Source organism: Oryza glaberrima, chromosome 1, assembly GCF_000147395.1.
Source record: "Oryza glaberrima chromosome 1, OglaRS2, whole genome shotgun sequence".
In the NCBI taxonomy this organism is placed as follows: domain Eukaryota; kingdom Viridiplantae; phylum Streptophyta; class Magnoliopsida; order Poales; family Poaceae; genus Oryza; species Oryza glaberrima.
In genome coordinates this window covers 4,685,975-4,709,528 of record NC_068326.1, presented here as the reverse complement: position 1 = coordinate 4,709,528, position 23,554 = coordinate 4,685,975, and the positions used below count along the sequence as shown (strand labels likewise).

Genomic DNA, 23,554 nt, shown 5'->3' with positions numbered 1-23,554 from the left:
TTTTCAGCTGTTAGAACATTTTAAACCTTCGAAACCATGGGTTCCAGCTATTACACCAAATGGGACCAAGCAAAAGGGACCCGAGGATTTTAATGAATCCGAGCTTGAAAGAGTGCTATTTCATGAGTTCTTGAAAACAAGATTTGCACCTAGGTATTAATACCAAGCTCAGTTTTTCTAATGTATATTTTTCATTAGGAAACCATTTCTCTACTGTAAAGAAATTTACCTCATTTAACTTCTAGTATATACAACTTATTGAGGTGTTCAATACTTCAATGGATGTCCTCCCATGTGCCAATGATGATCCCTTGACCGAATTCAATATTTTTATAACTACAAGTGCTTGGGTATCTTTTTGTATGAATCCGATTAGTACATTTTTAAATATCTAATGTTGGTGACAATTTTCTGTAGCTTTTTAATATATACAACCTTATAAGTTTTGTACGATCTAACATGAGTTTGGATTTCTTTTTTCTCCTTTCAGTTATGCGCGTGCTACGGCAGCTACTAACTGGTTAGTATATATGGATCGGCTATTAACTGTTTCACTTGACGAAAGTGAAAAGAAACTAATTGAGAAAAAGATGCTCAAGTTAGTTGACCTTTATTATTTGGCTTTGGATGCTCCAAAGATGGGGAACAAGGTTAACTTCAATCTTGGGCTTACACAATGTTTGTTGCAAATGCTTTTACATGGAACTGAAATCCTTATTAACTTATGCTTTCATCTGGTATTTTGATAAACACCGGAAAGAAGGAAACAAATTGAACCAAGACCTTGTAGTAATAATTAGTTAATAACACCTTGATTAAGTTTGGAGTGAAATCAATTGGACTATTCTTATATACATGTCAACATATGAACTGAACTACTTATGAAATCATACTGAGGAATGTGCTGACAAGTCAGCCTATCCAATTCAATCCATATATGCTATTGGGTAGTGCGTGTGAAGGTTATTAGTTGCTATTATATTCTATTCTGGTAGTAAGTACTACAAAATTATAGCAAAATCAGTCATATGCACCTGAATGTTGCTATCTGCTGTGGATACACTACACTGGTCTTGATGTACATAGTTATGAAGTCACTCTTTTATTAAATTAATATACCATAACATGATGATTCTTTGTTCCATTAGTTGCGTCTTGATTGTGGTTGTGTGAACTTTTAACCATATGTGTTAACTCTCGGTATATTAGCGTGATTTAAGAATGGATGTACCATGCTTAGTTATGGGAATAACTCGTTGGTATTTCATATTTGGTTCTTATATATTACTTTTTATATGTACAGATGCATGGCCACATGAATGCATTTGACATATGAAGCAGTCAGATTAAGTAAAATTACAAGATACAAAATGAAATGTGCAATTGCATCTTAGTTATTTGAAGCTTTGTAATATGAGGGTATTGAATGCATATTGTGCTTTAACAATTTAAGCTTTGCCCACCAATCCCGACAGGTCAATATTCCACGTGATCTAATGGTAAAACAATACCCCCACTTCATGGACCGCAGTCCTTCGTACCATTCGTCGTCCATACTTGGAAAAATCTATGATAAAGCAGGTGATCCAAAACCGCTGCGATCTGATAATGTTCAACCAACCAGTAAGTTGTCTTTTTTATTTAGCTCCCTTCTTTTTTCAATTTGTTTATCTGTAGTAGGGATACTCCACACATTCTCTCTATTCTACCTGTAGCACATAGTAGGCTACAACTTAGCTTGAGCTTGCAGCAGTTAAGGTGGCAATGAGGATGTTGATATTAATAAATATATACTTCCTCCGTTTCACAATGTAAGACTTTCTAGCATTGTCCACATTCATTTAGATGCTAATGAATCTAGACATGTGTATGTGTTTAGATTCATTAGCATCTATATGTACTCCCTCCGTCTCATAATATAAGGGATTTTGAGTTTTTGCTTGCACTGTTTGACCACTCGTTTTATTAAAAAAATTTGGAATTATTATTTTTTTTTTGGGACTTACTTTATTATCCAAAGTACTTTAAGCACAACTTTTTGTTTTTTATATTTGCATAAATTTTTTGAATAAGACGAGTGGTCAAACAATACAAACAAAAACTCAAAATCCCTTATATTATGGGACAGAGGGAGTATATTGGTAATGCTAGAAAGTCTTACATTGTGAAACGGAGGGAGTATGTGGTATCATGGAAAGAGTCTAGGACTCTAGGTCAGTTTTGTGAGACTATAGGATCATATTCGTATAATTTATATGTAAAATTAATGGAGAACAATTACATCTATTCTAAAAAGTTGTCTGTGTATAACCCATGGTATGCTGTATGTCATCACTTTTTTTTTCTATTTAACTTTCAAAAACAAACGCTGCAAAAAATTTTGGCCATGCCATCCAATGTGGTGTGCTTCGCAACATTTAGAACAACTCATGATTTTGGCACAGAACACGGTTGATGTGAATTGTGATGTGGTGTCACAAGCAGGTTCCATATATTTGATGAGACAAGTACTTTATGAATGTTCTCTGTAACATGACATTCCTTTTCTCTTTTGTTTTTGATAATAAGGTATATCATCGCTCCCATGTTTCGCGGAGAGAGACGTGCCTCCAGCAATCAAGCAACTCTGGCAACACCGCTATAACGAGTACTTGGCTGATAGTTCACTTCTCTATGCCGAAGAGGCGGATGAAGAAGAAAAGAAGATAAAGTTTCAGGAACTCTATGAAAAGTACAAGCATGTGAGTGTCCTGTATTCTTTTGAATACCAGCTTTTTTTTTCCTAATGGTTGGAAAACAGCTTCTGAGTTCTGACCCAATCGCTCTTGCCAACATTCAGTTGCTCTACGGTGCATCTGAATTTGAAGAGACACCGAGGGACCTCGACGACGTGTTCTCCGAGGCCTGTGCAATCTACCAGATCGCGTATGAGAAAGCACGGTCTGCCAACAACGTCGCCAGATGTGGCTTCGCTTGGAAAGTTGCCGGCCGTGCATTGTGCCATTTCTACACGGTCAAGAATGAGGGTAACGCTGTGGTTTGCTCGCTCCAACTTCTCCGCAACTTCAGATTTACCAAGAAGTACCGCAAGTGAAGTAGCATCGCATTTAGGGATAGTTAATTTGTATGAAGTTTGGCGTATGTAGTATTGTAACAGCAATATAGGAGCAGGAGCGGACTAAGGACTTCTTAAGCTGATGGTTTAGTAGGAAAATGTCAGGACAGACTTTATAACTAAGCTGATGGGCCTATTAACATGGCTGCTTGAAGTGAACACAAGCAGTCAAGCTAAAGATTGCTACGTTAGCTCTGGAATCATTTCAGCATGCATGCATGCATCATGTATCACTGAACAAATGCACATTCAGAGCTTGCATGACTGACATGTGAAGTCTAAATGAAATATCAAGAGCTTGCATATTCACAGAGTGGAAACGACTTTAATATTGGTGGTTGTGTTTTATATGTGATGGCACATGTTCTAACACCGAATCATCTGATGAACTGCAGCATATCAAAGCTGGTACCGTAGTGTGTAGATGCATGCTGATTCGTGCTGTATCTTCAATCTTTGCTACAGCGGAGGGAATGGATGTTCCAATTTCGCTCACTGCGGCTTGGCTTCTACCGTGCCGTTGTCCACGATCCACTTGTTCAGCAGATTGCACACTTCTTCTGCCGTTCTCCCGAATGAATTCGTCCCAGTTGGGACACTTTGCCCGTTGGCCAAGTCTTATTCAATTTGTTAAAGATAAAAGGGAAAGACTCATGTATAGACAACTTTTAATTTGTAGAAGATAAAAGAAAAAAAATGCATGTATACCGTGAGAGTTTAGATTAACTGATTTCTTTTTTTCCCTTTTTGGAAAAAGAAGAGAGGGACTTTATTGGGTATAAGCTTGTCGCTTGAGGATGTGAGCTGATTACAGATTACGGCACCCAAATATACGGTTTCGTATGACTGTTAATTCTGCCCTACTATCACACTTTTAGGGTGCGTTTGGATAATGAGAAATGGAGGATGGCATTGGGATTGAGATTGAGAAATGAAAAAAAGGTTAGGATTAAATGGAAGAGGGAGAATGAATGGTTAGAATTTAAAAATGGGTGGAAATCATTTCCCTTTGACATTTGCCAAACACTTCCTTATGGATTGATGAGTATAACTGCTCAATAAAAACTGCAAGCAATCTGAGCCATCCATATTTTGATCTAACTATTCACATTCGTTACTATATGATGTATAAAAATAATATTTTTACTACAGTGATATGCATTGATATGATTCATTGATTTCTCATCATGTGGTGCTGAGGTGGTGTTTGGATCTAGGTACTGAAATTTTAGTCCCTTTCACATCGAATGGTTGAACATTAATTCGAATTATTAAATGTAGACTAATAATAAAACTAATTATATAAATGAGAGCTAATTCACGAGATAAATTTTTTAATCCTAAATAATATATAATTAGCACATGTTTACTGTAGCATCACATAGACTAATCATAGACTAATTAGGCTCAACAGATTCGTCTCGCGAATAAGCCCAGGATTATGGAGTACTAGGTTTTATCATTAGTTTATATTTAATATTTTAAATTAGCGCTAAACATTCTATTGGACTAAAATTTATCCAAACAGCCCTGAATCAACTGCACTGGATCTGATCACGATATCTTTCGGTATCAGTGGGTGTGGGGTGGTGTGGCGCGGCGCGGCGCTGCTCATGTCTGTTCCATGGCAGGGCAGCATCATGCCTACTACTCCTACTACTAGTCTACTCCTCTCTAGACTGGTGGAGTCGCCAGATTTGTGAAGGAATCAGTGCACTCTCTGCTTTCTGCTTTCTGGCAAGTTCACCACACCACGCCACGCCACGCCACGCCAGGATGACATGACATGGCATGCCCCCGCCCTCCTCTCTGCTAGTACTAGGCCCTAAGGACAAGTGCTATAGTATTTCATATGCTGCCTCTAAAAATGACACATAGTATTGGGTAATGAGGTGGAGGAGAGAAGTGAGGAGAGAGATGATGAACCACCCCTAAATCAAGAGTTAGCCTCCACACAAACTCCAAGAAGGATGTGAGAGTACTAAAGGCATTGCTATTTGTGTATTAGAGGTGACTTATTGTATATCTTGCATCTTAATTTATTGGTGAATGCCATAAATAAATTTGGAGTTAGCAACCACATCTATCATAGTACTTGCCCTAAGAGGCATCCACAATGTACTCCAAAAATGGTCCATAAGCAATATAATATTTGATTCAGCCACCTAGCAACATTGTGGAACTAGTCCATAGGAAAGAAATAACAAAAACTACTCATAAGCATATGGGCTGTCCATAGAGAATAAAATATATCATTTGTCTCTATCTCTTTTCTCCTACCAATACTATTTGCTATCCATATACATTGTGAAGGTTATAATAGTTAAAGTTCATATATGTGGGTCCCATCTCTATATAGCAAAAGTAGTCCATGTAGATCGGACCCACATATATGGACTATAATTATTGATATCTTCACAATGTATATAGATAGCAACTAGTATTAGGAGTAGAGAGAGGAAATAACATATTTTATTCTATATGGGCAGCCCATATATTTATGTGTGGTTTTTGCTATTTTCTTGCTATGGACTAGTTCCATAATATGGTTAGGTGGCTGAATGGAATATTTTATTGCTTATGGACTAGTTTTAGCCTATATTCTGATGCCTTAACCCTTTTCCGCTACTATCCGGCATCTCACAGGAATATATATTTCCTCCGTTCTATAAAAATTTGAATTCTAAAAATAAATTTAGACATCAGGATTTGATTTTAATAAAAAATATTATAATACCTTTTATTGAATAATACAGGATGGGAAGTTAAATGGTTATTGAGGGTAAAATGAGAAAACTTTTGAAACGAAATACATGATGGGGCAACTAGCACTTCAAAGTGATAATATATTGAAACAAATTCTTTTTGAAGAGATTTCAAAACAAAATTTGAATCCTAAAGATATTAGTAGTATTTTAGGATGGGTAGTATATTTTGAAACTATACTCGGGGATATGCTGCTTTATTTTTAAAGAATCCTTGCGTACTCCTTTTTACTCGGTCAACAAAATGCAGATTTATACCGTTCATATTCAACGTTTGACCGTTCGTTTTATTTGAAATTTTTTCTACGGTTAGTATTTTTATTATTGTTAGATGATAAAGCATGAATAATATTATATATGTGACTATTTTTTTTTATTTTTAATAAATTTTTAAATAAGACATACGGTTAAATGTTGAACACGGATATCTGTCTTGTTTAAAAAAATTGAAAAAAATTTAAAAACATACTCCATCCGTCCCATAAAAACTCAACCTAGTATTGGATATAACATATTATAGCACTACGAATCTGGACATATCTCTGTCTAGATTCATTATACTAGAATATATCGCATCCAGTCGTAGATTTGTTTTTTCACGAGTAAAGTACCGTTCATATTTTATCATCTCATAACAGCAAAAAATACCGAACCGAGGTTGTGTTTAGTTTCAAGCCGAAATTGGAAGTTTGAAGAAATTGGAACGATGTGATGGAAAAGTTAAAAGTTTGTGTGTTTAGTTCACGCTAAAATTAGAAGTTTGATTGAAATTGGAACGATGTGACGGAAACGTTGGAAGTTTGTGTGTACTAATTGATGTGATAGAAAAGTTGGAAGTTTGAAGAAAAAGTTGAGAACTAACCCAGGCATGTGTAGGAAAGTTCGACGTGACGGAAAAGTTAGAAGTTCGAAGAAAAAAATTGGAATCTAAGGGGATTATGAAACATGGACTTATTCACATCGGATGTTTGGATACTAATTTAGAGTATAAAACATAGACTAATTACAAAACCCATTCCATAACCTTGGACTAATTCGCGAGACGAATCTTTTGAGCCTAATTACGCCATGATTTGACAATGTGATGCTACAGTAAACTTTTGATAATTATGGATTAATTAGGTTTAAAAAATTCATCTCGCAAATTAGCTATCATTTATGAAATTAGTTTTTTATTAGTCTATGTTTAATACTCTAAAATTAACGTCTAAACATCCGATGTGACAGGGATTAAAAAGTTTTAGCCCATCTAAACCGATCCTAAACAGGGTCTGATTATAAATTTTTTAAAATAATACAAATGATCAAAATTGGATACGAAAACTCATAGTTGCATTTAGAGTAGGATAGATAGAGTATTTTGGGACGGTGGGAGCCACTTAATGCTATGCCATCGATGAGTCGATGCATGACACAGTGGAAATGGAATCCGAATTCCCCGTACCGATTCTACGGCAGCACAACACACGAGCACAGAGGAAGGATAGGGTGCCGAGCAAGCTACTCCTCCTTGGCTAATATTTACTGCACTACGTCGTAAAATTATGTCGTAATTAGATTAAAAAATTTATCTCGCAATTTACATGTAAACTGTATAATTGGTTTTTTTCCATATTTAATACTCTATTATATATATCTCCAAATGAGGAAAAAATTGCAAGTTTGAAGGGAACTAACACAGCCCCTATGCCTTCTTTTATCTTTAGGCTGTGTCTAGTTCCTTTTAAAGTTGAAAGTTTGGATTGAAATTGATACAATGTGACTGAAAAGTTGTGTGTGTATGATAGGTTGATGTGATGGAAAAAGTTGCAAGTTTGAATCCAAAGGTTGGATCTAAACACAGCCTTAGACCCTGTTTAGATGGGACTAAAACTTTTAAGTCCCTATCACATCGGATGTTTAGACACTAATTATAAATATTAAACGTAGACTATTAATAAAACCTATCCATAATCTTGGACTAATTCGCGAGACGAATCTATTGAGCATTAGCCTATGTGATGCTACAGTAAACATTATCTAATTATGGATTAATTAGGCTTAAAAAATTTATCTCACAAATTAGCTTTCATTTATATATAATTAGTTTTATAAGTAGTCTATATTTAATACTTTAAATAAAGTTAAGTCCCGGCTTTGTATAGATCCAAACACCACCTTAGGCTGTGTGTTTAGATCCAAAGTTCAGTCATTTTCCATCACATCAACATATCATACACACAACTTTTCAGTTATATCATCTCAGATTATAACCAAAATCCAAACTTTACGCGTAACTAAACACAACATTAAATTCGATGAGTTCCACTGGAATCCGAATCCTCAATCCCCCCCGAACCGATTCTACCGCAGCACAACACACAAGCACCGTGTCAACCACAGCCGCAGTCAAGCACAGAGGAAGGGTAGGGTGCCGAGCAAGCTACCCGAATTACTCCTCCTTGGGCCCCGCCCCACACCCCGCATGGCCCACAATCGACATCCACCTCCCACTGCCATGTGGGCCCTACCCCCCCCCCCCCCCCCCCCCCCCCCCAACACACCCACCGCCATTTCAACACCTCCGCGCGTCTTCCTCCCAAATTTCCCAACCTCCTCCCTCCATCGCGCGCCCCAACGCGAACGCCAACGTGATCGCCTCCTCCTCCTCCTCGTCCTCGGCTCTCCTCGCCGCCGCCGCCGAGAGGCGCGGGGGGGGGGGGGGGGGGCGCGGGCTAGAAGCCCCCGAACCCTCGTCATGTACAACCCCATCGGCTCCGCGGAGGCGCGGGAGCCGGCCGAGCTCCCGGCGGCGGTGGCCGCGGAGCTGGAGCGGCTGGAGGGGAGGCTGCTGCAGCTCGCCGGTGCGGAGGCGCGGCGCCACCTCGCGGTGCTCGGCGAGGCCGGGGCGGCGCGGGTGCTGCGCGCGGTCGCGGAGTCGCGGCGGGTGCGGACGCTCCCCGGCTTCATCACGTACCTGGCGAAGCGGGAGGCCGCGATCACGAGGCGCGACGCGCGGGGCGTCCCCACCGCCCTCAGCGCCCCCGCGTTCATCTCCGGCCCTTCCCGGGAAGGTCAGGGCTTTCTTTTAGTTCGCCGCGTGACATTTTCGGTTTCTTTCTTTCTTTCTTTTCTGGGGTTGGGTTGCGATGCCATTCTCGTTAACTAGGGTTGCTTGCACCAATTTGTGAGGGAAAAACACGTTTTTTTTTTTTTTGCTGTTTAGTGGCACTGGATGCAGTGGAAGGATAGCTCTTCGTTCTGCTTCCTCTGGTTGTGTGTGTGTGTGTGTTTTTTTTTTCTTGTTCTTTCTTTTTTTTTTCATTGCAAAGCGCATACAGTAACACAATATTTGGGGAATGTTTCGTCTGGTAGTCACGCGCTTGCTCGTAATCACAAGGTCATACACTATGTAAGGGGATTTCTCTTTTGCTTTTGTATTTTCAGTCCATTTTTCTGTTTGCGCTTTCAGTTTCTGGTCTCATTTTGGAGGAGAATCCTTCCGAGTTTTTCGGTTTTCATGCTTGTCGATGAGTCGTTCACGTTCTTGATTTACCATCCTTAAGGTTGAGGTCGTGGTTTTGGGATTTTGCTGGTTTTGCCTTCGTTGGTTCAGGTTATTATGATGGTGTTTCCCCTTTAGTTTTGCAGTTACATATGCATTTCGCTTGGATGTTGTTTCTTTCTAATGTCTTTGCTCAGATTGCTGTAGATCTGTAGCTGTTACATTTTTTTTCCAAATTGTGAAGTGTAGTACTCACTCCGTTTCGTTTCATATTATAAGTTGTGACTTTTTTCAAACTTCTGACCAAGTTTATTAAAAAAATAAGTAATATTTTCAATACAAAACAAACAAATATATTCAATGAAACTAATTTGATGTTGTAGATGTTGCCATCTATAAATTTCGTCAAACTTAAAGTAGTTTGACTGAAAAAATCGTAACTACTTATAATATGAAACAGAGGAGTAGTTATTTAATCATCTGATTTATCTGTAATGCTTGTTAGACTAACGAGGCTTCTGTTATACAGAGGAATCAGTATACACGCAACTGTTCGACAACGAGGTTCAGATGTACGATCAAAGCCCCAGCAATGAAATGGCTACTAGTCTCTCAAACCATGGGATGGTAGAGGTTGGGAGTCCCAACCAACAGATGCCGTTCCATTTACATGGCAATGGTGGTTCTGTCAGACAAATTGCTCGTTTGGTTCCACAGCTTGCTCAGCTGACAGTTGAGAGTCCATGTGGCCATACATCTTCTGTGTCGCAGAATCAAGGCTGCATTGAAGTTGGGACTCCTACCCAGGCAATGGTTTCTCCTGGGTTGAACCAAATGGCTCTGTAGATTGACAGTCCTGCCCGAGCAATGGCTCCTGCGGTGCCTAATGATGTTATGATGCAGGTTGGTAGTCCATGCCGTTGCATGCCATCTGGCCTGCAGAACTATATAGAGATTGACAGCCCCATCCAGCCGATGATTTCTACTCCAAGAAGAGTTTCCACCCCGAGCTCTGTTCAGGATATTTCAAGACTCATTGAGAATATGGCTGGCCCCTCAGTAAGTCCGCCGAGCCCCATTACGGCGATGCCGCAAAACCCTACAACGACTTGCCATACAACAGACAATGCATTGAGGGAGGCAGCGAGTCCTCAGATGCTAGCGCTGGAAGACTTAGGGTTCAGAAAAATATTTATGGTTTTTGCTTACCTTGCCAGGTTAGTTTCTCTTCATTTTTGTGCTTTTGTACCTGAGCATTCATTATTTCCTAAGTCAGATGACTTTTGTCTGTGTTTTGCTGTTGCTAATACACCTTTCTCTTTTATGTTTCAGTGAAAAGATAGAGAATGTTCTGTCGGTGGACTATATTAGATCCTTGAAGTTTCTGTCCATGGCGCAATTTGAGTAACAAATCTGGAGAACATTTGGTCACAAGTATATTGCAGCTTCGGATAGAGCAAAGGTTATTTCAATGGCAGTACTTCTATTTCCTGTATTTCATTGACGATCTCTAAAAATGATCAAAGATGATGATCCCATTTCATAGTAGAACTTGGATCATTCTAAACGGAGCCATAAGTAAATATATATAATTTGCACCTATGCATGTTCATTCTCCTTGAATTTACTTGTGCATCGAGGACATAATGCATGCTTACTCTGTTGTACATCCTGATCTGAGCTTCTAATATCTTAAAAGTATCATGTTTTCTTCATTTTGATGTTAGTGTCTAGGTATGTTACATGCACTTTTGACTTTTTTTTAAGACTAAAGGCTGAAAAGAAGCCTGCTTCTGTTGAAAGCAGAACCATACAGGTGGTACTACTGACTTGTAGTTCCTGACTTCCATTTCGAGTTAATTTACTTCAGAACTACAAAAACAAATAGAAACGGTACCAATCATCTAGCAAGGCATTCCATGATAAATGCAGCAAAACCACCTTTTGGACCGTGATTTTCTGTGGCCGGTTCATCGGCAAGCTGGAACATCACAAACCATTTCCTGTAATAAGTTTTCTGCAACGCATCATGCTTTTACAATCTTCTAGGGATGCACTTATGCATATTTTCTTGTTCAAAAGTTCCTTATTAGAAACACTGTCTGCTAATGATACCTAGTTCTTGTAAGTTCATCAGTTCCCTAGAACTTGGAACATTCTTGAGCATCAAGATCTATCAATAACATCATGAGAATATTATACTGACATTTCATTTTTCTAATTTCCGCTATCTGTTTCTTTTCCTCTGATAGTATATTATAACAGGCTGATGAAATCATTCTCCATTCCTCCATTTTAATTGTTGCAGAACCTTAATTCAGATCCAGGCATGACAAAAGTCTATCATTGTAATGTTGCGATAAGAGGGGATACTGTAGTCAAAATTTTCAAGGTTTGTGGAGCCTTTTGATAGCGTTTATTGATGTTCGTTGTTTAATAACGATATTTTTAGTTGGCCTACTAGTTGATGTTCTACCATCTACTAATCGTGATTGTATAGTGTTCAATTTGTTCATTGCTGTTCAGACTGTTTGCCTATCTAGCTTGCACATAAAGGTGCACATCACCCATATGCATCCTTTGCAGGCCACCTAAGATTTTAATAGTAGTAGTATGAAGACCAATGCCAACAAAAATTAAGGCACCCATATCAACAAATGCCGTACTCATGATATTTTTTTAAGGAACTTCAGGTGCCAATGCTAAATTTGTAACCTTATTTAACTGAATGTAGGGACCATATATCGAGAATACAAGGACTCATCTACAGAAAGTTGTTGGTGATGATAATGTCCTTGTAGTAAAGTTTATGGGGAAACTGTCAGACACCAAGACTGACTTCTCTACGTATTGTGAACATTACCATAAGGTTGCTGAAGATGGTATTGTTTTGGGTTTGCGCCGATATCGATTTTTCGGTAAGTTTCCTTTTCTTGCATCATTGAATCTATTTGAATTTATTACCAAGTAGTAGACTGGAGAATGCATGTAATACATAATTACTGCAATTTATGATGTAACACCACTAGTGTCAAAGTTCTCTAATGGCTTCAGAGAAACAATGGTCATGGATTTTCGAAGACACACTTGGGTTTATTTGGTTGTGTGAACAGGTCCATCCAGTCATTCCTGCGTGGCTGCGTGAGATGGCATAGATGTGTTTTCCCCGCAAGGTGTCTGGAAAAAATAGATTGACTGTAGTTATACACAAATTGGAAGCAATATCCATTAAGAGTCTGAACGTGTCAATTTGACTAAGAGACACCAATTCTACTTTACAAGTTGTATCCTAGTTACCAAGTGCCCCCATCATGCTTCCTGGTTGCTTTTTTGTTGGATTTACATTGATCGATGTACCTTTCAGTTTACAAGGATGGAGGGAAAGAGGAGAAATTGAAACAAGAGAAGATAGAAGACAAAAACAAATGCACTTCACCTGTCAGGTGCTACTTTGTTCGCACTGAGTCTGGGTGGAACATGGATGAACCTTATATACTCTCTGGGAGAACAGTTGGTCAGGCCCGTGAACTATTCATGCACATAAGTTCTGCCCCCACCTTGGCAAAATATATGGCCAGGTTTTTCCTTATGACTTTGTTTAGTAGTGTCAACTAATTAAATTGATGCAATGTGGGCATATGTACTGGTCGATGTCAAGCTTAGTTACTGCCTTACTGGTAATTCTGGTTTTGCTACCATGATAGCAGCGTATCGTTTTTAGATACAAAAGGAGATGCATAGAAGGGCTGGGATTTATTTAGTCAGAAGATAAGCTTGTTTTTCCAGAAGTCCATTGCCTACATTTTCAATTTCCATGTACATTTCATTATTGCTGCTATCGAACTATTAGGCTTTCTAAATAGAAAAACACAATTATTGGACTCAACTTGAGCGTGCTTGCATGTGATTGTTCTCTTACTTACGAAACCTGTGTTTTCTGTTGTAACAAGGTTTGCTTTGATACTCTCCAAAACTATCACATTGGATGCTGATCTATCAGCAGTTTATGTCAGATGGATTAAAGATGAACCTTGCATGGTAATTCCCTCCTCTCCAATACTTGTTTTTGCTTCTGGAATCACATTTTTCTTTATTGTAACATTTCAGGACAGACATGGCAATGTTGTTCACAAAGATCAGGAGCCGTTGATCCATACTGATGGGACTGGCCTTGTATCTGTGGATTTGGCTCTCAATTGCCCCACGAGTATCTTCAAGGGAAAATTTTTGAAACCACAGATGCGCTTTCTCCTCACTCCATACACCTTGAATGAATAATCTAAGACTTCTGTTCCCTTAAGCTAAGTCTTCAAGCTTCTTTTTTTGTGTGTTTATGTGTTTTCCTCTGCGTGTGGGTTGGACTCCAAGAACTCGCGTATGTTGTGGCTGTGTATTTCCTTGATGGATATAGAGGCCGGATTAATGAAAAGTCCATTATCTAAAATATATACATTAACCTTTCAGACATTCTATGTTTGTGTTCCCCTGATGGTTATGGTTTTGTGAAGGCGTTATTACATACTAATAAGCAAATTCGGATTACTTGATTGTTTATAATGTGAACAGATGCAAACCAACAATAAAGTTTGACAAACACATCTCATGAATGTGCAGAAAGCAGAATTTGTGGAGTTGCTCATAAAGATACTATGCAACATAATTACAAATTTTTAGATAAAGTTTCAAACATGTGGGCAGAGAAAAGCAGACCAGGAATCGAGCTTAGTTGGTAGGAGGTGTGGATGTACACCCTCACCACCCAAGTTTGGGTCCTCTAAAGCTCGAATTTAAGTCTTATCCTTCTTATTAATTAAATTGATACTTGGTGTCCATTTTTTTAGAGAAGGGTATTTTTTACCCGGCCTCTAAATCCAACCGGATATATACGGCCATACTTGGTGTCCTTCATGGGTGAACAGTTAATTGTTGGCACATTGTATTGCAATACCAGTTTACTGCTGTGTGACTTTCTTTCCTGTTCCTAACCAAAATACCTCTTATATTAATTTACCTTGTACTAGTGTTGATTCATTTCATCACTCACTAGGAATTTACTGATCCTGTTTTGGCTTAGAGATAGAGATTTATTTCCATGGAACTAATATCAAATATTAAACCAATCCTCTCTCTCTCTCTCTCTCTCTCTCTCTCTCTCTCTCTCTCTCTCTCTCTCTAATATAACAAACCTCCTTGTTAGGAGATAATCTCCTACTCCCTCCGTCCCAGAATATAAGGATTTTTATTAGGATTATTTATTAATCTATAGGCTGTTTGCCTGTTTATCTCCTAGACATTTACTCTCCTAGATAGTTACTCTTCTAGACCTTTGGTCTTATGTAACTCACTAGTATTGATTGTATCTCAGCATTAGCATTCATTGTAATTCAGCTATATATATGAGAGATCACCTCCCCCACATTGGTGAGACATCTATTCTATTCTCTACAATTTTTAGGGTTGGACATGGGTATTAAGAAAGTAGGTAAAATTAAATAGAAGGTTGTGATTGGTTAAGAAGTGGAGGTAGGTGAGAAAATTGAATGGTGGAGGGTTGTGATTGGTTAAGAAGAGAATGTTGGTGAAGAAGTTATTATATTTTGGGACAAACCTTAAGGGCTAAAAGTTGTTATATTTTGGGACGGAGGGAGTACTTTATTTGACTTATTCCTAATTTGGTACCTGCTAAAGTGCAAAGTAACTGCAATGGCCTGCCCACTGCTGTAACAATTGCCTGGTAGGAATTTTTCCTACTGTCCACTGCATTGAGTAAGGGTGGACTGAAAAGTTGTTGCTACTGACTCAGAATTCGAAAATCCAGTAATCAACATCAACCAACATTAAGTTCCGTTACTGTGTGTTATACATGACATCACCACCCTATTATGTTATATTTTAGTTATGTTTTCCTTTCTGGACAATCATGCTTCTCAAACTTAATGGTGATGTTTTGGTCCATGCTTGTAGCTAGCTGATATACTTTTTTTGTTATTATGCCTTGTTCAGGGCATTGCAACTTGTGATGAAAGTGAAACAGTGATGAGGCCTAACAGTTTGAAGAGGCATCGATCTCTCACCGCTGAACATGTACTGTATTAACTATTGCCTTGTTGTTCCGATCTACTCTTTTCTGACTTTGCTGTGTTTTCAACTAATGAGTTTGCTGTTCTTGTCTATTCTATTTTCCTAGCCTCTTCTTATGCAGTTCCGTCTGTTCTTTAATGGATCTGCTGTAAAGGGAACAGTCCTAGTTGACAGGCGGGTATGTACTGAGTTTTTGACATGATATTACTTATACATTGAAATTTGGTAGTTTTGTGTTATTTGTTTGCTCTTGTGTTATCACCTCTTGTTCCCAATTTTGATTCATAGTTTCTTAAGCATCTATGCAATCGGGCCTTCCTTGTATCCTGATAGCAATACAATCGGATCTTCTATTACGGATCTGGCAATTTAACTAATACTATATGATTGTGTAAATTCAAGCAATATTCAGAATATCATTGCATGATTTATATACTTTCAGGATAGACATGTTATCTCATACAAGGTCACTGTTTTCTAATAATTGTTGATCATTAATTCATTTTGTTCAATGCTGGTATTGTCATCTTTTCAGATATCCTCTTGTTGTACATCATGCACTGTCTTTTTCAATCTATTCAATTTTTACACAATTTTGTGTACAGATAATTTTCTTTTGCTATCTTATCTTAGCTACTATCCCTAGCATTCAAGTGTATTTTGTAAGAATAAGAATAGATCTCTTTCTGTTGCAGCTTCCTCCTGCAACTATACTCATCCGACCATCAATGGTAAAAATAGAAACTCATCCAGAATTATCTGGTGTCCGGTCTGTCAACTCATCGGAAATAGTCTCTGCATGAAATGCCAAGAAAAGTTTATCTGGTGTTCAGTCCGTGAATTCTTTTGAAATAGTCTCTACAAGGTACCAAAAATCTGAGTTGCATTGTTAGTTGTTACATCTATTTTTATATGTAGAGCATCCTTGGTTACTAATACATTTTAGTACTTAAGCTCTGGTTTTTGTGCTCTGGCTTTCTACCAGTGCAGTAAAAGTAACAGTTAATTTTGTTTAGATATTTTTCCGGTGCATCCCACCCTTCTGGTCCCCCTGTGCATCGCCTTAGAGATCCAACCAGGGTTCACATAATATTGAGGTTTTGGCATGGGACGAAAGTAGATTTTGAGCAAACTTTTGAATGGTTTTTGAGAAGTTCAAATTTGAAACAGTAAATTCGAGCGAAATTTGGTGAAAGCTGTTGTACTGCCAGGGGTTGGGATTGGTCCATATCGGAGAGGTGAACCCTGGACACTATTAATGGCCATGAAAAGGTGCAAAAGGTAAAAAAAAAAGAAATGGGTGCATGGTTCATGGATAACCGGACATTCCAAAAATAATTCAATGTAAAATCTATACTATGCTAGGTTAAACAAATAGTAAAAAATTCAGTGAATTCTAGCTTTCTATCTCTCTTTTGAGATTCCCTTTCAGCAGAATGAACTGTTTGAAACTTTGCGGCTGATAGATTGATTTTTGTGTCAAGGTTGCCATTCTCTTTCCTGAATTTGTCACGATCATTTGCACAGTTCCCCCGAGGAAGGGAGCACTTGATATCTTTTTCCCATTTAACTGCTACTGATTCTATGAGGTGGCATAGCATGGAAATCAGAACAAAAACACGTGTTTTGTACTATAAATGGGATTACTTTCCTTTGCTTAATAGTTCATGTTTTTTTGGGATGAGTTTGTGTATGAAAGCCCAGACGTCCGGTGCATTTCATTCATCGGTTGGTGGTACTTAAGGGGTTCCAAGTGCTGTCACATGTCATTCTTCATGGTTGGGGCTGGTTAGGTAGATGGCAGAGGGAGCGTAAAGCCGGGCTGATTAGGTTGATGAGATAGGGGTGGTAAAGCATGTTTTTTGAGGGGAGGGTGGTAAAGCATGTTGAGGACTTTACATTTTTCCTCCATTGTTTAAGCTTTTTATTGGCAGCAATTAATCAATTATATTTTTGTTCACAATCAGTACTATGGTTTTTTTTTTTTTTTTTTTTTGCTCAGCAATCGACCCAGAAGGACATTAACATCAAGGTTCTTGATAACATTACTTTGCTATGGAGGAGTTCCAGAAGAGTACTTTTTGGAGCTTCTGCAAAGTGCAATTGAAGGGGCTGAGAATGCATGTTACGATTATGAAGATGCACTGAGAAGTAAGTTCAAAATACGTTTGTTGCATTCAGTGCAATTTACATGTTGTCATAAGATTTCCATTTTATTTATGTTTTTCAGTCACCTGTTTATGTTTGATCTGGACTATTATTCTCATGTTGTTCTCACAGTTGCATTCAGCTATGCTGACATGGAAGATTCAATGTCAGCACGTATGATTCTTTCTGGAATTCCTCTAGAAGAGTCATATTTGCAACATAGGCTGGATTTCATGGCTCAACAGGAAAGAAAAGGAATCAAGCAAGGAAAGATACCAATTGATGAGTGCTATTATCTAATGGGTACTACAGACCCTACCGGAACACTCAGACCTAATGAAGTCTGCGTGATACTGTTAGTTACAGAATTACCCCTTTTGCATCTGCATATCCTTTCAGCGGTTTTTATATGTATCAGTGATCCTCAGTTTACTATTCACCAGTCACCATATAGCATAGGAATATCCACTATCCAGCATGGACACCACTGGAACTGCTTTAATGTCTTGTAATTTTGTTTAGTAGAAATGCACCAAAATTGCCATGCTTTCTTCCAAGTTCTTGCTGATTAGCACCATAAATTTTGCACTTTAACAAGGTGAGATGGAGTTTTTGCAATTTCCTTTTAGCAATGAGAACGCATTTTTGTATTCAAACAATTATATATTGCTGGCAACGATTTTGATTGCAATTGTGAAGTTCGTTGGTAAACAGCGGCTAAAGAAAATGTTTAGACTAGTAACTTATGATACTAAATACATCTGGGTATTTGGGGCTTCAGGACTTCAATTGCATTTTTAAGTTCATTTTCCCAAATTTAGACTAACTTGAACATGTAGTCTTTTAGACATCAGGAAATCTGTGTGACTGTTTTTAATAAATAGAAAAAAAATCTCAAATAGAAGATATTATGGATTATTAAAAGGTTTTGAATTTGTCAATGTTAAGAACTAATGTTCTTTGTCATATTTCTTCCTTGCATCCATTGGTTGGTACTGTATCACTTATGTTTGATCGCATTCTGGTTTGTTCTTTACTTATTAGCTTTATCTGCTGTTCAACAGTGAAAATGGCCAGTTTTCTGGAGATGTTCTTGTTTATAAACATCCTGGGTTACATTTTGGTGATATACATGTCTTGAAAGCAACATATATTAGGGATCTAGAAAAGGAGTATGTGGGATATGCTAAATATGCTATACTCTTCCCTATTTCTGGGCCGCGGTCTTTGGCTGATGAGATGGCCAACAGTGATTTTGACGGTGACATTTATTGGGTCTCGAAAAACCCAAAGGTTTGTTAATTTCTAATTGACATTTTGCCTTATTGTGCCTTTGTGCTTGATTATCTTTCATTCTCATTAAAATCCGTAGTGAAGTTTTGCTTGGTTCCACCCTCGTCCATAGTGTAGTTGTTCCATCCATATGGCCGTGATGCTATTTTAACTATGGTCTATATTTATTGAGTCTATCCATGTAGTCTTCTTGGAAACACTCTGTTCTTTGTAAGAAAAGTGGCCCTTGTTAAACCTTAAGGGCAAAATTGGACCTTTTGCCAAACATGTGTTATGGGCAAGGTTTCATAGAGGATAAACACCGCCAAGTGGATAGCTGGAAGGTGTTGGCTTGGTTGGGATGCCAGTTAGACATGAGGGGTTAATTTGGTTACCAAACTAAATAATATTGCATGCCTTCATGTTTAATGAGGAAAGTGTCCATTTTACAACCCTGATCTTCAGACCTAAAAAGTGGACCCTTTTCCTAAATTTAGACTATCGAAGCCATTCACTTTTCACCTTTTAAACTTGGCCCGAATGTAGAATGGTTTCAGGTGGCCAATCGCTAATGAAGCCCAAGTTCAGTGGCCAAAAGTGTTGGAATATTGACCTATCCGTTTTAATTATGCTTGCTAGTTCTTGGACTGATTACAGATTTGCTGTGCATGATTCATTAGTAAATTTGGCATTGTTGTTTCACTGTATCTTTAAATTATAATTCTTGCATAATAAGGTACTGATATAATAACAGCACATTCTGTCTTTAACTTTTGAAAGAATTATTGCTGACTGATCCTGAAAATGTTCTTTTCAGTTATTAGAACACTTCAAACCTTCTGAACCGTGGGTACAAGCTATTAAACCAAAAAAGACCAAGCAAAAGAAACCTCAGGATTGTAATGAATCCAAACTTGAAAGGCTGCTATTTCATGAGTTCTTGAAAACAAGATTTACTCCCAGGTATTAATACCAAGCTTGATTTTTCTGATGCACAGTAATAATTGTCACCAGCCTTCCTTTTTGGAATGGTAACTAGAACCATTTCACTATAAAGAAAACTTAGCAGCATGAATCTCATTTAGTTTTTAGTAGGCAATTTGTTGAGGAGTTCAGCACTTGATTGAATTCAATATTCTAGAAGTGCTTGAATTTCTTTTTATATGAACCTGATCAGTACATTTTTAAAAATCTAGTTTTGGTGACCTCCTGTAGTATTTCAATATATGCAACCTTTATTGGTTTTATACAATCTAACATGATTTTGGAGTTCTTTTCTCCTTTCAGTTTTGCACTTGGTACGGCAGCTGATAGCTGGTTAGCATATATGGACCGACTATTGACAGATTCACTTGACGAAATTGAAAAGAAACTAATAGAGGAAAAGATGCTAAAGTTAGTTGACCTGTATTATTTGGCTTTGGATGCTCCAAAGACTGGGAACAAGGTTAGTTCCAATCTTGGGCTTACACATTCTTCAGTTTCAAATGCTTTTACACAGTACTGAATCCTTATTACAATGATTCATGAACGGATGAACCAAGTGTAGTTATCTGAACAACTCGTGATTCATTACAATGATTCATGAACTGCCAATATTTTATACGGATAGCTGCAGTGGGTGTCCAGTACATAGTAATAAGCTGATTATTGGATAATGTTGTAATTAACATAGTTCAATATAAGTTAGAAATGGACCAGCTACCCGGTGTCCAGGGCACCATGGTGGTTGGAATAGTTGCATGGTGACAGGAATACGTTTAACGTATGAAGCAGTGAGATCAAGTAGGGCTACAAGATAAAGATAATAGATGAAATGTGCAGGTGTATCTTTATTATTTCATATTTGATGCTTTGTAAGACCAAAGTTCATTACATGGGAATGCATGTTGCACTTCAACAGTTTATCTGCTGTCCCAACAGGTCAATATTCCAAGTGATCTGATGGTAAAACAATACCCCCACTTCATGGGCCGCAGTTTTTCGTACCATTCATCATCCATACTTGGACAAATCTATGATAAAGCAGAAGATGTAGAATCTCTGCGATCTTGTAATGTTCAATCAATCGGTATGTTGTCTGTTTTATTTAGGTTCCTTTTTTCAGTTCTTTTATAGTTTTATCTGCAGTAGGGAGATGACATACATTATTTGTTCTGCTTGTAGCACATAGGCTATAACTTATGAGCTGAGCTTGCAGTAGTTAAGGTATTGCCAAATGGCAAGCATATTGAGAAAATGTGATGTTGTTCTCAGTATATACATATGTGGTATCATGGAAAGGGTCTATGCCATTTTTTAAAAAAAACGGTTTGCATTCATTGCATGAAAAAATGATTAATTGTAAGGCAGTCAATTAATTGGAAATAGTAATTAATAAACCATTATAGTTTCATGTTTATATATATTAATTTATTTATAGAAGTGATGATGAACAATTACATCTATTCTAATTAGTTACCTACGCACATAAGGATAATCTTAAATTATAATAGTTTATACTTATTCAGACCTAGAAATAAGTTGTGGAAAGATTTATTTCTAAAATTGTATTAAAAAGTTACAAAAAAAATCATCTGCTGTTTTTAATTATGGAGAAGACTATCTACTTACGCACTCAACCGTTAATTTTTTACTCATATGGTCCACCTAGTTTCAAAACAAAATGAATGGGAGGGAGAGATGTCAAAATTGTTCAATGAGAGAAGCAGAGGTTAGTTACCATTCTGCAGAAGCACTAGACATGATTTTGGCATAGAACACGGTTTCAATTAAATTGGTTTCATATGTTTGATGAGAATAGTACTATAATATGAATGTTCTCTCTAACAGTATGCCTTACTTTTTTCCCTCTTTTCCTTTTTACAATAATAAGGGGTATCATTGCTCCCATGTTTCATGGAAAGAGAAGCACCTCCAGCAGCCAGGCACCTCTGGCAACACCGCTACGAGGAGTACTTGACTGACAGTACAATGCTCTATCGCGCAATGGTAGATAAAGAAGAAAGGAACATGAAGTTCCAAGAACTCTACGAGAAGTACAAGCATGTGAGTATCCATCCAAATTTCCTGAGTAACAGCGTTTTCAATGGTCGAATTAATTACAGCTAGCTTTTTAACCTAACGAACCCTATCTTGCCGCCTGGGTGGCGCGGTAATTAGCCCTTAGTCGGGCTGTGGCCCTATGTTTGTACATGTTTGTTTTCTGTACGGTTTTATTCTTCTCTATTCTATTCAATGAAATTGGCGGCTCGCCGTTTTCGTTTTAACCTAACGAACCCTTGAACCTGCTGCAGATGCTCTACGATGCATCTGAATTCGAGCAGACACAGAGGGACCCCGACGACGTGTTCTCGGAAGCCTGCGTGATCTACCAGATTGTGTATGAGAAAGCACGGTGGAGCAACGACGCCAGCAGGTGTGGCTTCGCCTGGAAGGTCGCCGGCCGCGCGCTGTGCCACTTCTACGCGCTCAAGAACGAGGGTGACACCGCGCTCTGCTCGCTTCCACTTCTTCGCAAGATTATCAAGAAGGATCATCGCAGGTAGAGTGTCGTGTTTATGGACTACTACCACCAAATTAACTATCTATTGTATCAAGTATCTGTGTACTGTAGCAGTAATGTTAGGAGCAGACTTTTTAAGCTGGTGATTTAGCACTTCTCATGAACATGTGGGACAAAGTACTACTAGAAAAATTATTATGGGCCATGTTTATACCGGCATGGCTGCTTCAAGTGAACCTGCTGTAGTGAACTAGTGATTATCTGTAAGCGTAGTGTCCAGTGTGACAATGGGCACACAAGTATGCATGACTGTTGGTGTGCAAAATGGACAGCATGGATTCTGTATGGTACGAGGTTATCTCTGTTGGGAACTAGAGTTGTTTAAAATCCTGACTGGAACGTATAGGATTTAAAAGGAGTTTTTTTCTCTTTCAGGAATCAGTAGGTAGATTGAAGCCAGGAATTTTTTGCATGAATCGAGTCTAACTCAATCTAGACTGACATGATTTTTTTTTATGGGAACAATTCCAACCAGAATCAGGAGTTGATTGAGTTTCAGATGTCGCCTTGGACTGGATTTTTACCTTTTGATCTTTTTGAAAACTTATTTTACAAATAATTTCCTAGAAAAAACTTACGTTAGAAATGAACCATTTTCATGGTGCTAATGCTATTGGCGTCGTATTTCAACATGACGGTGACATCCCCATCGCTCCCAATAGAAGCTACTCACTATATTTTACACCTTTTATATCAGTGAAAAAAAGCCATGCCAACGAGGATCTATTTGTAAAAAAATTACAAATAAGTTCTTAGCGACACTTGTACCAAAGACCTATTTATAAATATTTTTATTACAAATAAATCCTTGGTGTCAATGACATTGGTGCTGATCCACCCCTTTGTATCAGTGTCTTAGCTTCTAAGAAGGGGCAAAGAGGGACGGCACCACGTCATATTTAACCACGGCGCCAATGATATTAGCGTCATAAAAGAAAGGTCCATTCCAAGATTAAGTTATTTTAGTATATATTTATAAATAAAGTTTTCAAAAAAGGACTACAAAGTAAAAAAAAATCCTCGTTGTGAAGACGATTTCTTCCGGCCAACACCGTCAAAGAATCACACGAGCACACGCAGGCCCGACTCGATCTTCCCTTCTCAAGACGATTAACGTGCTAATT

At 38.1% G+C, this 23,554-nt stretch overlaps 2 protein-coding genes across 6 annotated transcripts in view; both read left to right on the top strand.

Annotated features, from left to right (window-relative positions):
• The window catches only part of LOC127781805 (probable RNA-dependent RNA polymerase 4), a 36,374-nt gene extending 13,659 nt beyond the window's left edge, over nt 1–22,715 (top strand). Inside the window, exons 13-20 of one of the 5 annotated variants that reach the window (XM_052308858.1) lie at nt 17,448–17,596; nt 17,726–17,948; nt 18,658–18,886; nt 19,683–19,828; nt 20,153–20,312; nt 20,789–20,936; nt 21,741–21,913; nt 22,162–22,715. In XM_052308858.1, coding sequence (XP_052164818.1) covers nt 17,448–17,596; nt 17,726–17,948; nt 18,658–18,886; nt 19,683–19,828; nt 20,153–20,312; nt 20,789–20,936; nt 21,741–21,913; nt 22,162–22,413 — 1,480 coding nt within the window. In that variant the 3' untranslated portion in view covers nt 22,414–22,715. Of the gene's footprint in view, nt 1–7; nt 154–490; nt 651–1,475; nt 1,624–2,568; nt 2,742–2,839; nt 3,514–17,447; nt 17,597–17,725; nt 17,949–18,657; nt 18,887–19,682; nt 19,829–20,152; nt 20,313–20,788; nt 20,937–21,740; nt 21,914–22,161 lie in introns of those variants that run through there. The other 4 variants (XM_052308876.1, XM_052308867.1, XM_052308884.1 and 1 more) reach the window with 4 other exon arrangements.
• On the top strand, nt 8,460–11,691 carry LOC127781829 (probable RNA-dependent RNA polymerase 3). The gene is made up of 4 exons (XM_052308897.1): nt 8,460–8,933; nt 9,894–10,581; nt 10,697–10,826; nt 11,673–11,691. The coding sequence occupies exons 1-2, from the start codon at nt 8,618–8,620 to the stop codon at nt 10,208–10,210; spliced, it is 633 nt and encodes a 210-aa protein (XP_052164857.1). The 5' UTR covers nt 8,460–8,617; the 3' UTR covers nt 10,211–10,581; nt 10,697–10,826; nt 11,673–11,691.
• Nucleotides 22,716–23,554: the final 839 nt, after the last annotated feature.